The sequence below is a fragment of the Protopterus annectens genome, chromosome 6.part0 (genome assembly GCF_019279795.1).
Source record: "Protopterus annectens isolate FY-2018-M chromosome 6.part0, PAN1.0, whole genome shotgun sequence".
NCBI classification, from domain to species: Eukaryota; Metazoa; Chordata; order Ceratodontiformes; family Protopteridae; genus Protopterus; species Protopterus annectens.
The window spans coordinates 1,709,080,460-1,709,097,291 of NC_056737.1; the positions used below are offsets into that span (position 1 = coordinate 1,709,080,460).

Genomic DNA, 16,832 nt, shown 5'->3' on the forward strand with positions numbered 1-16,832 from the left:
AGGTGGGGTCAGCCCTGCTGCGACCTTTTCGCCAATCCACACAATGCCAAGTGCAGCAACTACTTCACTCTGACCCCCCCCACAGGGGGAGTCACTCAGGGACGCTCTAGTCCACGATTGGCCTCCCGGTCTGCTTTATGCTTTCCCTCCATTTCCTCTGCTGCCAAGAGTGATCCAGAAAGCCATTTCCTTGGGAAGCAAGATGATTCTTATTACCCCACACTGGCTTCGCCAAGTCTGGTTCTCCTTTCTTTATCAGTATGCAGTGGACAGTCCTTGGACTCTGGATCCAGCACCAGACCTACTGACACACATTTCGGGACAGTCCCATCCCTCCCAGAGGACCCTCAGGTTGACAGCCTGGCTACTCCACTTCCATCTTTAGTCAGACTTCATCGTTTTTCACCTGAGGTAGTATACATTTTATCTTCTTCTCATAAATCTTCTACCAGGAAGATTTACTCCAGCAAGTGGAAAAGATTTTCAATTTAGGCTCAGGCCAAGGGACTGGATCCTTTCACAGCCCCCATCCCGGCTGTCTTAGATTTTTTATCCACTCTTTTTCAGCAGGGTTCTGCTACTGCCACCATTAAGGTTCAGCCGGCCGCTATCTCCAATTTTCATACCTCTTACGAACCTTCTCTCATGGCGCATAAGCTATGTAAGGCCTTTTTGAGGGGCACCTTGTTGCTTCGGCCTCCGGTGTCGGAACCCATCATGCCATGGGATTTAAATTTTGTGTTACAGGCCCTGACATCATCTCCTTTCGAACCAGCTGCCACCTGTGATTTAAAATTTCTGTCTTGGAAAACTGCATTTTTAATAGCTATCACATCAGCCAGACGGGTGTCTGAGATTCAAGCGTTGTCCATCAAATCTCCGTATTTAATATTTCATAAGGACAGGGTTTCCTTGAGACCTAATCCGTCCTTCCTTCCGAAGGAAACCTCTGCCATTAACCTCAATCAGTCCATTGAGCTGCCAGTTTTCTTTCCTCGATTTTCCAACAAGGCAGAGTTTAAGTTTCATCAATTGGATGTACACAGGCAGCTTCGCTTTTACTTACATAGGACTAAACCACTTCATAAGTCTGATCAACTCTGTGTCCTTCTCAGAAAATAGAACAGGTTTCCCTGTTTCTAAGATTACAATTTCCAGGTGGATTTCTGACTGCATCTCCTACGCTTACTCGTCGGCAGGCAGAGAGTTACTGTTCCCTGTCAAGGCTCACTCCACCAGGGCTGTTTCCGCTTCAGTAGCTTATCACTCCAGACTATCCTTGGATGAAATTTGTACTGCGGCCACGTGGGCTTCTCCCCACACCTTCATTACTCATTACAAATTAGACGTGGCTTCTAGGGGCCGGGCTTCCTTTGGTTCCACTGTTCTCAGGAGCATCTTCCATTGAGCCTCCCAGGATAGAGGTGCTAGGGATGCTGTCATGTGAGTAAGAATGTAGGCGAGATTGGACCACATAACATCTACAAGTTATGTACTCACCATAACGCTTGATGTATGTGGTCCATCTCGCCTCACATTCTTACGTTCCCTCCCACCTTCCCCCCTTCCTGGAGGATTTGGAGGCGACATTTGTTTCAGGACCTTTCGGTATTGGTTATTTTTTCTTTGCTGTCCTGGTTAGTGTCTTACTCTTTTGACTGTGGTTGTGCATGAGGTGTGACTATGAGCTGCTGCAAACTAGATCTGGGGTTGTGGAGCGGTGCAACATGGGATACCAAGTTAGCCCAGCCAATTAGAGACTTCGTGCTAGAAAAATATAAGTTGGCCGAGTGGGAGCCGATGTTCGGCTCCGAACCCGTGAGTAAGAATGTGAGGCGAGATGGACCACAATACATCAAGCGTTATGGTGAGTACATAACTTGTAGATGTTCTTCATCTCACATTGCTGCAGTCATAACCTGTGGGTAGTCCGCTGTCCTCGGTCGGCCCGAATACCAAAGTGTTAGGCTGGCGTCGGTCATGGTCGCTTAGATCTGACGTCAGTACGCCGTGGTACTAAAGCGCATGACCGACGCCATATCCTCAGTCTTTCTTGCCGCATGGTCCGAAGCAGAAGCAGCGTTTGCAAGTGCCGTCAAGGCCCTGAAATTTTCGTATTCTGAGTTTCAGACCGAAGACCAAGTTGGGCTAAGTACCCCATTGGGGAATATTTTTGTCTTTTCTTGCCTCAGTTAAATCTGGATGTCAGAAAAAGTAAATAATTGTATTTCTTGTGGGAAGCAGATACCTCATAGGGATTACCACTCTCTCAGTATTCCTTGCTTGGAGCCTGAGCACGACGTAGTCGGGTGTCGCTTTTGTGCTAAATTTAATAAGCGCACCATTAAACGCAGGTTAGATTGTGCTAGACTTGTCTTCGGTAAGCGGTGTAATTACAATATGCCGTCGGATCCTCCGACGCCCGCTACCGCTAAGAAGCGTAAAGAAAAAACATTAAAGTCCAAGCAGGATGAGTCGTCCGTTACGGACGCCGGTTCTTTAGAAACTATGGTGGAATCTGTGGATCCAGCCGAGGTTTCAGCTGAATCTCAGGGGGAGCCTTTGATCTTGCAGGATGTGGCCTCTCAGGAGTCGGGTCAGGCTGAGGGGCCTCTCAGGTTACTGTAGTCCCTTCTCTGCATAAGGTGGTTAGGCCTTCTACTTCTGTTTCTAAAGCACCTTCCAAGGTCAGGCCTGGTTTGTCTTCCACTGGTGTCAGCCCTAGTTCTGTTCCTAAAAAGCATATGCTGTAGATGGCAGAGGATTTGATTACTTTAATCAGGGGTTCTATGCCCCCCCCGGATAAGAGGCCTAGGGTGGAGCCAGAGGTAGAGGGTTTAGAGCATTCCTCAGATTACTCTTGAGTCTTCAGCTGAGGACATTCAGGATTTTCCTCCTTATTCTGATTCTGATGCAGAGGATTCTTGTCCTTCTGCTTCCCCTCCAGAGGATTTTTCCTTTTCTGAGACCCTGCATTCCATGAGGGAGCATTTTAAGTGGGAAGGTCAGGATTTCTCAGATTCTCGTAAGAGGCTTAGGGAATTTTTATTTTTACCACAGTATAGGCCCTTGGCTATTCCCCCTGTTTTGGATGTTGTACAGGATGTTTTCTCTGAAGCTTCCCTTAATCCTGATTCTTTACCTCCTGCCCCTGTTAAACCAGACAGGTATTACAGAGTGCCAGAGGCCCATAAATATTTGTATAAGAGCCCTAGAGCTGACCCGGAGACTATTAGCCAGGGACCTAAGGGTGGCAGGGCTTCTATTGTGAAGAATCCAGTCCCTCTGGATAAAGATGCTAGAGCTTTGGATAGGTGGGGTAAAAAAGTGTATACCTCTTCCACTCTAGCGATGAGGGCTTTGAATTGCCAGTTTCATATGCTGAAGTACCAGAATTTTCTATTAAGTCAGTTAAAATCTAAGGTTGATGCTTTAGCAGAGGGTATTGAGTGTAAAGAATTGCAAGATTTAGTTCATGCCTCTGATCAGGTGGGTAAGCATTCTTTGCAGTGTGGTTTTGATGCTCTTCAGGCTTCCTCCAGGGTGGCTGCCACTGGATCAGTTATTCGTAGGCACGCCTGGCTTAAGGATCAGAATTTGTCAGAGCATGTAAAAGCTCGAATTTTGGATGCTCCCCTTCAATCTGAAGTTCTGTTTGGTTCTCCTGTGGAGTCGGTTTTGAAGAAAATGGAAGACAAAGCTAAGTCCATGCAGACAGTTAAGGAATTTTTACAGGTACACCCCCCCTAAGTTTAGCAGAAATTGGCCTGCTAAGGGATGGGCTTATCCTTCTTCTGATTTACAGTCTAGGGGCAGATCTAGACGTGGTAGGGGCAGGGCTCATGCTCAGGGTTCTTTCAGACCGAGGACGTGGAGTTCCCCTGCACAATCTTCAGGTGAGGGCAGGGGTCAGCCTTTTCGTAAGCAAACCCAATGACCTGTATCTTCAGCTGCCAGATCCCTCCTGTCTGGCAGCTCCTCTGGGAGGAAAGTTGGCACTTTTCAGGAAAAATTGGCTTTTGGTCACCCAGGACAAATGGGTGTTGGACATTATAGATCGAGGCTACAAGTTTTATTTCCACACCTTGCCTCCTTTCAAAGGCATACCAGACGTTCCTCCTCAGCAAAAGGTGGAGGCTTACAGACAGATTGCTTTACTTCTAAAAATGGGGGCTATCCAGGAGGTCCCTCAGTCAGAAGTGGGCCTAGGATTTTATTCTCGCCTGTTTCTTGTGCCAAAGAAAGGAAACACTTAGAGGCCAATACTGGATTTGTCTATTCTCAACACATACCTGGACATTCCAAAATTCAAAATGTTAACTTTGCAAAAACTTCTGCCTCTGCTAGGCAAAGGATCACTGGATGGTAACTCTGGATCTCAAAGAGGCTTATCTTCATATTCCTATCAGGCCCAGTTGCAGGAGGTTCCTGCTGGCTGGGACTTTACATTATCAGTTTTCTGCATTGCCCTTTGGCTTATCTACTGCGCCCAGGGTGTTCACAAAGGTCCTGGCTCCAGTGATAGCCTTCTTAAGGTTAAGAGGAATACAAATTTATCCTTATTTGGACGATTGCCTGATTCTTGCTCAAGACAAAGTCAAGTTACTTCACCATCTACAGTATGTTATGACAGTGTTAAGGTGCCTAGGGTATTCTGTGAACGAAACAAAGTCCAGTCTAGTACCCTCTCAGGACATGTGCTTTCTGGGTGTGAGACTGAATACAGCCTCTCAGATGGCGTTTTTGACCCCGGACAAACAAAGAAATCTTACCCTTTACTTCCAAAAATTGTCTCTACGGTCCAGGCTGACTGCAAGGACAGTCCTTCAAGCCTTGGGGTTCATGGCATCTTGTATTCTGGTGCTTCCCAATGCCAAACTGCATATGAGGAAGTTACAATGGTATCTCAAAAGTGTATGGACTCAACACTGCCACGATTTGGACACTGTCATTCAGATGATACCTTGCATTCAAAGGGAATTTTTATGGTGGGCTCAGGAATGTCACCTAAACAAGGGACTCTGTGTGACCCGACCAGAGGCGAGTCAGATCTTAACGACAGATGCCTCAGACATGGCTTGGGGAGCACACTTCAATGGAAAATGGGTTCAAGACACGTGGCCTGCCAGACTTCAACATTTGCATATCAACATGAAGGAGATGTTAGCAGTCCAATTTGCATTGATGGCTTTCAAGGATCTCATTCATCCAGGACGAGTGTTGATTCAAACAGACAACACAACAGTCATGTGGTACATCAACAAGCAAGGGGGAACCCATTCGTACCCTCTTTGCAGACAAGCTATGATTTTATGGGAGAATGCTCTCAGTTTGCACCTCACTCTTCAGGCAAGGTTTCTGCCAGGAGCACAGAACTCCTTAGCAGATGTTTTGAGCAGGCAGAGGGTGGATCCCCACGAGCGGAAATTGGATCCTCATGTGTTTCAACAGTTGACAGTGGCTTGGGGGACTCAAGACATAGATCTGTTCGCTTCTCCACAAAATTTTCAACTGCCAAAGTTTTGCACAAGGATGTTTCACCCACAGGCTTGGAAAGTGGATGCTCTGTCTTTCAGTTGGAGCAACCTTCACGTATATGCCTTTCCTCCTCTACCTCTCCTTCCAAAGGTACTCTTGAAGGTCAGACAGGACAAGCCCTGCATGATTTTAATAGCTCCAGATTGGCCACGTCAGCACTGGTACCCTCTACTGAGAAGTTTAGTACGGGAGCCTCCTTGGCCTTTGCCACCAGTTCCACACCTTTTGTCCCAGACAAACAATCATTTCCTCAATGTCAGGATACAGTCCCTGCATCTGACAGCCTGGCGTATTCTGTTCTAGACCCTGGGGGGTCGCAGCTTCCACAACAAGTTTTGAATGTCATTTTGGAGGCCATACGGCCTAGTACAAGGAAAGTTTATGCTGATAAATGGAGGAGATTTTTTCTTTGGAGCAAGGCAAAGAGCTTTGATGTTTCAGTGCCTAATTTGAGTGTTTCACTTCAGTATCTTACAGAATTACTAGACAAAGGTTTGTCTTTCTCCTCTGTAAAAGTTCATGCTGCAGCTATTTCTGCTCACTATGACTGTGACCCACCATTATTCTCTCATCCTTTGTTTAAGCAATTTCTTAGAGGGGCAGAGAATATAAGGCCCCCGCGTAGAGCTCCTACTCCTTCCTGGGATCTCAATTTTGTGTTGGAAAAACTCACTTTACCTCCTGTTGAACCTGCAGCTACATCTGAGTTGAAGTTTTTGTCTTGGAAGACTGCTTTTTTGTTGGCTATTACGTCTGCTAGAAGGGTATCTGAATTGCAGGCTCTAATGGCAGTTGAACCCTTCTTGATATTTCATAAGGATAGGGTATCCCTGCGTACTAACCCTACTTTTATGCCGAAAGTTGTTTCTAATGTGGCTTTAAACCAATCTATTCATTTGCCTACATTTTATGCTGATCCCCAAAATAAGGGGGAAAAAATTTTGCATTCCTTGGATATTCACAGGCAGTTACGTTACTATTTGAGCAGAACTAAAGGGTTCAGCCAGTCTCAACAGTTATTCATTTCTTTTGCCTTGGGTTCACAAGGAAAACCTGTTTCAAAGCAAACTATTTCTAAGTGGATTGGTCATTGTATTGCTTTTTGTTGTTCTCATCATGGTAAGGAGGTTCCGGCTGGAATCAGACCTCATTCCACTAGAGCAACTGCCACTTCTACTGCTTTTTTAAGGGGAGTAGCTACTAAGGATATTTTGGAGGCAGCTACCTGGATTTCAGTGCACACTTTTTCTAAGCATTACCATCTTCCTCTTTATTCTAAATCTAGGGCTGGGTTTGCCACTGCTGTTTTACAGGGCATGTTAGCAGCTCCTAATGCTTTCTGATTTTACCAACCTCCCTTTACCTTTGCTTTGGGATTCTACCCACAGGTTATGACTGCAGCAATGTGAGATGAAGAACATAGTACAGTTTTGTACCTACCATAAATGTAGATGTTCGAAGATCCACATTGCTGCAGTCCAATTTACCCTCCCTCCTTCCCCTCTGTAGTTTGGGGTGACTGGGTGGTTTGTGGTGTACCTATTATTGCTATTTTGGTAATTGGGTGTTTTTCTATTTGTGGCTATAGCCTTTCTTTTTAAGGCTTTCTGACATCTGGGGCAAGAAAGACTGAGGATATGGCGTCGGTCATGCGCTTTAGTACCACGGCGTACTGATGTCAGATCTAAGCGACCATGACCGACGCCAGCCTAACACTTTGGTATTCGGGCCGACCGAGGACAGCGGACTACCCACAGGTTATGACTGCAGCAATGTGGATATTCGAACATCTACATTTATGGTAGGTACAAAACTGTACTTTTCCCTTCATCATCTGGCCAGAGGTCATCATCCCAAGTTACCCTACAGAGTGGACTTGCTCACACAGAAAAAGAGTTCTCCACTTCTTCCCAATTTGCTAGCTCTCAACTTGACATTATTTATGATAAAGTCCTAATCCTACTTAGACACCAGTTTTCTGAATACATGCTCCAGGGTTTTCCATTAGAAGATCTTGCATATCCAAATGAAAAAAAAAGATTATCCATCTGGTGTCACAAAACAATAGAATTCCTTACAAATAGATTTCCAGTAAACGCTCATACTTGTGAGTTCTCAAAAACTGGTCTAGCCCACTCCTCTCTCAAGACACACTTCTCTGCCATTTCCACACACATGCCTCTTGATCCTCCCCTGCTTTTTAGAATTGAGGTAAATCAATCTCTCAGGGGTATCCTTTATTTGAACCCACAGGGGAGGATTCTTCCTCTCCCTGGAACCTTACTTTTGTCTTGGATGGCTCAAAATGTGGCTTCTGCATCTCTAAAGTTTTGTGCTTTGAAAACTATTGTGCTAGGAACCCTTACTTCTGCCATACGGGTTTCTGTGCTTCAAGCTTTAATGGTCTCTCTCTCCCTCTCCCTTCATATTCCATAAGGATAAGGTGTGTTTTAGCATCAGTCCTTCCTTCATGCCTGAAGTGGTTAGTGAGTTGTTTTTAAATTAAGCTGTTAATCTACCTACTTTCTTTCCAAACCTCCAAAACAAGGGTGAAAGACTTCATGCACTCCTTGAACGTGTACAGGCACCTTAGATTCTGTTTAGAAAAGACTAAAGACATTTGGAAGAGATCAGTTTTGTTTTTTTCCAAGAAGTCAAGTTCGGTAATCCTGTTTCCAAACAAACAATTGCCAGTTGAATTTCTAAGTCCATCTCTTTTTGTTAGTCCCATCATGGTAAGTTGTTGTCCTTCTCAGTTAAGGCCCATTTCATTAGAGCAGTTTCTTCTTCTGGAGCCTTTTAGAAAAAAATTAATTCCATGCTATTTCAGAGGCATCCACCTGGTCTTCAGTGCACACTTTCACAAAACACTACAGAATAGGTGCTCTGTCTAGATCTAGAGCTACTGTTGCTAGGTCTCTGCTGTGTGGCTTGATAGATTAATTGACTTCTCCCCTGTTCCCTCCATCCTTTCTAATTGATAAGCATTGGGACTCACCTAACAGTATTGTAATAGTGCAACAGTGATCCAAGGAAGGGTATAGTAGAGTTGTGTAAGAAGTTATAACAGTAGAGGTCTTTCTGATCGCTCTTGCTTTATTAGTTCCCACCCTTCTTCCCCCTTTTCTAATGTTTATCTTGTTTGTTCTTATGGACCGAGAGGGTTCCATTTACATATTCCCCTCTTCTTAGTTGGCCTTAATTATTTTGCTAATTTTTTTCATTAGCTGTCCCCATGTCTCCTGACTTAAATAGTGTGAGCATCTTATGCTTATATGTCCACTTGTTTACCTGTACATCTACAGGCTTAGCTTGTATGTTGGTCCTATGATTATGTGGAAGGGTTTTTGGCTTTTGTACCCTAAACTGATGTCAGGTTACCTTGGCAAGAGAACCCTACAGTAATGGAATACTGTAAAAGTTGTCAGTTATCATATGTTCTTACACTGCTGTACTTTTCTTTAATTATATGTCATTGTTTAATACCCTTGTGAGTATTAGAGCACAACCTTGCACCTGTGCTGACTATAATATTATGAAATTGTCTGTCTCCACACTGTCTAAACAGCTTTCAGTTTTGTGTTTCAGTGTTTGCATTGAGAGTTTAGCCTGTGAAGATTTGCACTTGAATTCATGTAGCTTTTGTCCTGCGCATAATTTTGTTGGCTTTAGTCCGGGGCTTCCACTTAAAATATGCCTATTGTGAGCTCTGAATTGTTACGGAAGTAGTTCATAGCTAAGTAAAATTGCAGTTGAGGCTCTACCAGTAGTTTAGTTATTGAAATTGTTCCTGTCATTGTTTAATTCATTTTTTCTTGTTTCCCTTTAACAGTTGGGAATGGAAAATGAAGATGTCATTGAAGTTTACCAAGAACAGACTGGCGGACACATGCAACTGTAGTCTTTATTCATGTATATTTTTTTTTACCTCTGCATCACGTTTTTTTATCCCAACATATCCTTGAACTGAATTCAACATCCAGCACTACAGACTGGTGTTTCTCCTAGCTTACCATTTTAAATTGACTTTTCATTCTTCCTTGCTGTTTTTGGTTTGTAAACCATCCAACAAAGGTGCAGTTCATCATGTTCTAATGTTGTTCTTGTCCAGAAAGGATGCGAGAGCCTCACAATGTACAATTAAGTCTTTGGAGTAAGAAAGGTGAATTCTTCATTACTGAAGGAAGTGGTATCCGTTTCTCTTAAATAGTTGGGTAACAGGTTTTGAACAAATGCACTGTTTTACTTTTAGGGATCAAGTAGCCATTTGTATAGGTGTGATCATAAGTGGGTTCATATTGTAAGTTGTACAAAAAAATTTTGTTCCCTGATTTACCACATCATCTTTTTGGGTCTGTCTGCCTTGACCACACAGGTTTTATTGTAGTACTGTCTGACTTCACCTTTGATGTAGACATTACTTTTTCGATCACATAAGTGTACTACTTTGTCCATTCTACTGCAGTACATACTACAATGTTATTTAAAAAAAAACATCATTGGCAACATCACACCATGTCTCATATGACATTCCATAACTTTTTCCCTGTGAATGTCTTGAATCTTTTGCCATATTTTTTTCTTTCCCTCTTTCACATTAATAAAATTCTTTGTTGCTCATAAAATGAAGTATGGGTCAGCCACTTTAGTTAATTTTTGACATTTTCTCCTGCTCATCAGTAAGGGTGCAACTTTCCTGCTCCATATGGTTTATAGGATCTGCCAAACCACTCCTTTCTGAACTTATAGAATTGAGATCAGTGTGTGTACATAGCCTGATAGCTATTAAGTCTGCATATTGACAGTATATCATTTGTACTTCTGAGTAAGAGAAGCGTTTCACACTTGATCATATCATCTAGAGCAAGTCTGAGTGACCTATGATAAGTTTCCCCATTTACAAAATGTCATGTGGCTGCTTAATATGTTCCATCAAAGTTGTTACTTATCTATGTTGCATACTCAAACTTTAAGCCATCTTTATTTCGTTTCACATATGTAGTATCACTACTTCCATATGTGTTGCACATCACTGTTGCCTCTGTTTTGGAGTGCTCTGACCCTCTCACTCTGCATGTTCCATTTCTGCAGTTCGCTTCCTTTTTATACCTTCTAGGCACAGTAAGGAGGTGGAATGAGCAGCAGGGTTTGGTAACTGCATAGTAGCTTGGGGTGATTTTTGTAAGGTGGGCCCTGTCTGTGGGATGCATTGAGTTTAGTATGATCATTTCTGATTAGATGTTCATGCTGTATCTCCCAGTGTTTGCCACTGTCAAGGGGTGTGCTTCCAATCATACCTTTGGAAGCAGGAGGCAGCCTTCTGAACTGTGTGTGTGTGTTGGGGGCACAGTATCCAAAAGCTGTTAATTTTTTTTTTCTGTTTTGCCCCGACTTTCACAGGCTCTGCAATTTCCGTTACTCTTATGTTTTTTCTAATTAGCCATCAAGGATTGGCATGGTTCTGTTTTGTTGGAAAAATATTTAGTATCCATATGTTTTGTATAAACCAAGCCTGACATGATCGTTTGCACAGTGCCCATGACTTTGATTGCAAACATTTGTGGAGGCAGTTTTAAAAAAAAATAATTAAAAAAATAAAAAGCAAATATACTGAAGAGTTGATGTGGAGTAGTCCATTGGATTTAACCTTGACTTAAATACTTGACTTATTTTTGATTTTTTTAAGGGGTTGATTGTATTCTTTTTGATAGATGACATGTATGCATTTATGTTTCAGAGTTGTACGATATGTAATGCTTTCAGTGCTTTATGTAACAATATGTCACACACAGTGGATCTCTGTGTGGTGCAGTTTCTGTTCTTTCTCCACAAGCTAGTGCAGAGTTGTATATTGTATAATCTAGAGGGGAGAAATGAAAGCCAGAACACATGGCATGAGTGACATTTTGTAACAGAATTAGAAAGCAAATGCCACTTGTTGAGCATTCAAGATGAGAGATAATTATGGGTAGACTATTGTAGTAGTGGTAGTCCAATGTAAAACATCTAAGTTACACATCATCTAGTGTTTATTTTAGTATGTGTTAAGTTCCTTGAATTGTACAATAATTCTGGGGAAACCATTTCTAAGGAGGTGTTTTTTACCCATTGTTCTGTTGTAAATGTCCTCATGAACAAGTTAATTTTTAAATGACTGAGCTTGTGATTTGTGTTTATTTGTGTGACAGTGTATGATTTACATTAGATTTTGTCAAAAAAAAAATCAACATTATTTAAGAAGTGTGCTGTTGCCAGTGTTGAACATGTTATTTAGACAAAAGAGCCTCATTTGATAGGTAACGTGGGAAGAAACTAGTGCTGTGCTCCATTCAGGAGATGAACAAGCTTCAGTATCAAGGACTCTTCTAAATGGATCCTGTAATTGAATTTATCCTCGCTTCCAGTAAGGATTTGACATAATCTTTCCAGAAATTCTTCAGGGACAGATGTACACTCAGAAAGCTACACATAATTGTTGCATTATGTCATGCGGTGATTGAACGTAGATGGTGTAAAAGTCTGTTGGCACCATCCATTTTTTTCTTATTGTTGTCATTCCAGTGCATCAGACTGTATTCACTATCTGCCCAGCGTTTGGACTGAATCGAGATAATTCAGCTAAATACTCTGTTGGGGACTCTCTTCTTATTTGTATTATTTAGCTGTTTAAGAACATTGTCTTTTGTGTGAGAACAGATTCCTTGCAAAGACTTTCAGTCTTATTGTCAGCTCTGTTTAGGCACAATGTGTCTGACTGCCCTTTTTGTGCCCAGTTTAATAAAACTATAAAGTGTAAGGCCAATCCCTCAGTTTTTGGAGTCTGATAGTATTCTTCCCTTGCACAATATGGTGTCTGCCAGTTCCCAGGCCTTCTTCATGAAGAAGTGCAAGGCAAAAGCTTATGGAGGCCGATGACAACTCATTGTCAAACACCCAACCCAGGATCAAAATTATCAATACAGGTGAGCCGTTATTTCAGCCCCCTAGTCCAGTGCCTATATTGGAGCAAGTCCTGTGGTGTGGCACATTCCCTCTAGAAGTTGTGATTTTGGCCATATCTGCATACTCACACGCCAACACCAGATTGATGTAGGTTCGGTCTGAAGCTGCTTCTCAGGCTGTCGTGACCGGCCACTTGTGAATTGAGACCTTTTTATCTTTCCCTTGCAAACACAAGACACCCAAAGCAAAGCAGGTACATGTATGTGAAGTTGTTCTATCTCACCGTTCATTCTTACTGATGGTTTCTGAGCCGATCCTCTGCTCCGACTCGGCCAACTGCAAAAGCTCGAGGTCTTCAATCAGCTCAAGGCCAGCTCCCTATCCCATGATGCACCCTGATCTTCCCTCAGATCTCGTTTGCCGTTGCAACTTAATCGGACGTTCACCAGCACTGACCAGTGAATAACTTTTTTTCTGATAAATAACTGTTTTATATAGCTTAGCCTGTTAGTGATTTAGATAGATAGTTTAGACAACAGATAATATAGTTAGATAGTAGTGGCCATCTTTTTAGCCCTTTTTTCTCCCCATGTCTAGCTCAGTTTAAGTATATAGTTAGATTACAGAGATATTAGTGGCCATGTTTTTAGGCCTTTATTCTCTGTATCCTTAGAATCATATTGTGTGTGTTTCTACTAAATTAGAGTACTTCTTTTTCACAGGGCACATAGTTTAACTTAATGTAAACTTATAATATTAATAATTGGATATTAGTGGCCGTGTTTTTAAGCATTTTTTTTCCTGTCTATAGCATTACATTGTGTGTGTTATTTGTCAAATTAGAGCTCTTCTTTTTTTACAGGGCAGATGGTTTCTCTTAGCTAAAAATTAATATTAATAGCTAAATTCTCTTTATACAAGGCTTTAATAGTTGGTTTAGTGTGGATATTAGTGTTAGAGCCCTCTTGTTACAGGGCATATTTGCTGTGAATTATTATTGTTAGTATTTGCCTTTGTACTTCTGAATATTTGTCCTTGATACTATGTCTCACCAGGAGAAGGAAAAAGCCAAGTCTGGCTTCAAAAAATGCCCAAGATTTGGGCAAAAGATGTCCATCACCGATGGACATACTGAATGTGTCTACTGTTTGGGTGAGGTACACCTGCAGAAAAGCAATGCTATGTGCCATTCTTTTAGCTTTAGAGTGTTGCATGAAAGAAAAAGAAAACTCATGGATAAGGGTCTGTTAAAATATTCTTTCCAAGAGTCGCTGGATAAGTCTGACAAGCACTCCAAAAAGCCTTCGGAACTGATGAAGAGTCCATCTTCAAAATCAGCCTCTAGTAAAGCTTTGACATCGGTTCCATAGCCTTCAGAACTGACTGTCATTATAGTTAGAAGCCGGTCCCCCACCTTGGAGCCAGTATCTCCTACATTAAAGTCTCCCATTTTACAGTCGGTGGCTTTGTCACATTATTCACAGGCCTCAAGTAGACTGATTTGGATGTAGACCCCGTGGTGAAGAAGCTTCTACAGATAACGGCGCTGGCAAAAATTTTATCGGCACCAACCCTGGGGGCTTCGGAGCCGACTTTAGTTCCCCCAAAATCTTCTGTTCCTCCTCCGATCTGGATGGAAGTTTTGGAGCCGGAGAGCGCAGAACTGATGATCATGGAACCCTCGGGGCTGACACCTACTCTAGGCTTTTTGGCCCTGACTGCCCTGATGGCACTGAAGGAAGGATCTCGGAGCCGACACTCACAGGTCAGGTCCGGGGGGATTGTAGGACCGACTTGGAGGTGCCAACTTTACCTCTCGGGGCTTCGGCTCGAGTGAGTTTGGCTCCGACCTCTGGCTCGGAGCCCTCCATACTGGCGCAGTTTCCATCAAATCTTCGGATCCGAGGGATTCCTCTCATCTGACCGAGGGGCCTTCGAGGCTGTGAGAAGGGCCTTTGATGTTCGTGTTTCACTGTTGCAGTCATTACACTTGGGTTATCCTTCTGGCAGGCTACTCGCAGTCGGCCTGAATTCCAAAGTCTAGGTCCGGCGTCGGTGGTTGCAGTCGCCTCTTCCTTGATGTCATTGTGCCAGGGGTATAAAAGATGCAGCTGACACCATTTTCTGCAGTCTTTCTTGCCACGCGGTGCCCGAAGCAAAAGCAGTTCGCAAGTGCCAGTCGGCCGACTCCTGAGATTTCAAAAACAAATTTCGGATCCGAAGTCTTCATTAAAGCTAAGTACCCCGTTGGGGAAAATTTTTTCTTGCTCCAGTCCGATGTCAGAAAAAGTTAACAATTGTATTTCTTGTGGGAAGCAAATACTTCATAAGGATTTTCATTCTTACTGTATTCCTTGCCTAGGCCCTGATCGCAACGTTGCTAGCTGTCGGTTTTGTGCTAGATTTAACCAACGCACTATTAAGTGTTGGTACGATTTTGCCTTTCATTACTTTGGCCGAAGATTCAATTACATAATGCCGTCGGAACAGCTGACTACCGGAGTTTATAAAAAGCGCAAGGAAAAAGAAAAAGACAGGTATCCGAGGTCCAAAAACGACGAGGCCTCTGCTAAGGCAGTCGCCGGTTCTCAGTGAGGCGCATTCGCAGCCCCTGGCGCCCGCTACCTCAGAGCCACAGGCCACTGATGACTCTCACGTGGAGCCAGCTAGGCCTCTGGATGCTCAAGGTATTGGACACTCAGAAACTATTCCCTCAGATGGGTCCGGAGTCGCTGAGCAGGCATCAGCTTCTGAGGGTGTTTTCAGACCCTACACAGTTATATGTAAAGCCTACTTAAGCTTCCAAAGCAAAGACTAAAGCAATTCTAAAGACAAAGAAACAAGTACAGCATTCTCCTGGATAGACTACCATGCCTAAAACACAGATGCTCAGAATGGCCGAAGACCTAATTACCTTGATCAGGGGTTCCCATCCCCCTCCTGACAAGAGGCCTAGGCAAGCGACAGAATATGAATCTTCAGATCAAGTTTCCATTTTCTCTGACTCCTCTTCTGAACAGGAATACTCTCTTCCTCCTTACAAGGATGCTGATGCTGAAGAATCTATCCCTTCAGCCTCACCGCCTGAGGATTATTCTTTTGGTGAAACCCTGCATACCATGAGGGAGCACTTTCACTGGGAGAGCCAAGACTACTCAGAATCTAAGAAAAGGCTTAGAGATTTTCTTTTACTCCCTCAGCACAGGTCTTTGGCTATTCCTCCTGTGTTAGACATTGTAGATGTATTTTCAGAGTCCAGCCTTTATCCTGACTCTCTACCTCCTGCCCCTGTTAAACCAGACAGATACTACAGGGTTCCAGATTCACATAAATTTCTCTATAAAAACCCTGCTGCTGACCCAGAAACTATTTCTCAGGGTCCCAAAGGGGTCAAGGCTTCTACTGCAAAAAACCTATCCCCTCTGATAGAGATTCTAGGGCACTAGACCGATGGGGAAAAAAGGTTTACACTTCTGCTACTTTGGCTGTGAGGGCATTAAATTGTCAATTTCATATGCTTAAATGTCAGCAATACTTAATGTCACTGCTAAAACAGAAAATGTCAAATTCTGATTGTGCAGAAAATAAGGAAATACATGATTTATTGCATGCAACTGAACAAGTGGGAAAGCATACATTGCAATGTGGTTTTGATTCTCTCGAGGCCTCTTGCAGGGCTGCAGTTACGGGTTCTGTCATTCGGAGGCATGCTTGGTTAAAAGAACAGAATCTGCCTGATCATGTTAAAGCAAAATTATTAGATGCTCCATTACAGCATGATACTTATTTGGTGTTAAAGCAGAGGAGGTGTTGAAGAAAATGGAGGACAAAGCGAAATCTATGCAAACAGTAAAGGATTTCTTACAGGTACAGCCACCCAGATTTAGCAGGAACTGGCCTACAAATAATTGGTCCTTTCCAGTGTCAGACAGGCCACAAAGAGGCAGATACAGACACCCCAGAGGCAGATCCCAGCCCCAGGGTTCATACAGGCCTAAACAGTGGGGTGCTTGTACCTCCAAAAGCGGAGAAGACAAATCACAGCCATACAGGAAACCGTCCTAATGACTTTCCTCTGCCAGCACCAAGCACTTATCTTTTGGCAGCCCCCTTAGGGGGAAAACTAGCACTTTTTTCTCAAAATGGGCACATGATCACCCGGGACAAGTGGGTCTTGAATATAGTGTCCCAGGGTTACAGGTTCCACTTTCACACCCTGCCAAGGGCAAAAGGTATGCCAGACCTGCCACACAGTCAAAGGGCAGAGGCACAGAAACAAGTTTCATCCCTCATGGACATGAGGGCCATTCAGCAAGTACCACAGCAAGAGCAGGGACAAGGATTTTACTCAA

At 43.3% G+C, this 16,832-nt stretch overlaps 1 protein-coding gene across 1 annotated transcript in view; it reads left to right on the plus strand.

Annotated features, from left to right (window-relative positions):
• Positions 1–11,692, plus strand: part of SUMO1 (small ubiquitin like modifier 1) — a 582,241-nt gene extending 570,549 nt beyond the window's left edge. The window contains 1 exon segment of the mRNA XM_044075100.1: positions 9,371–11,692. Within this exon segment, the coding sequence (XP_043931035.1) occupies positions 9,371–9,439 (69 nt within the window). The 3' untranslated portion in view covers positions 9,440–11,692.
• Positions 11,693–16,832: the final 5,140 nt, after the last annotated feature.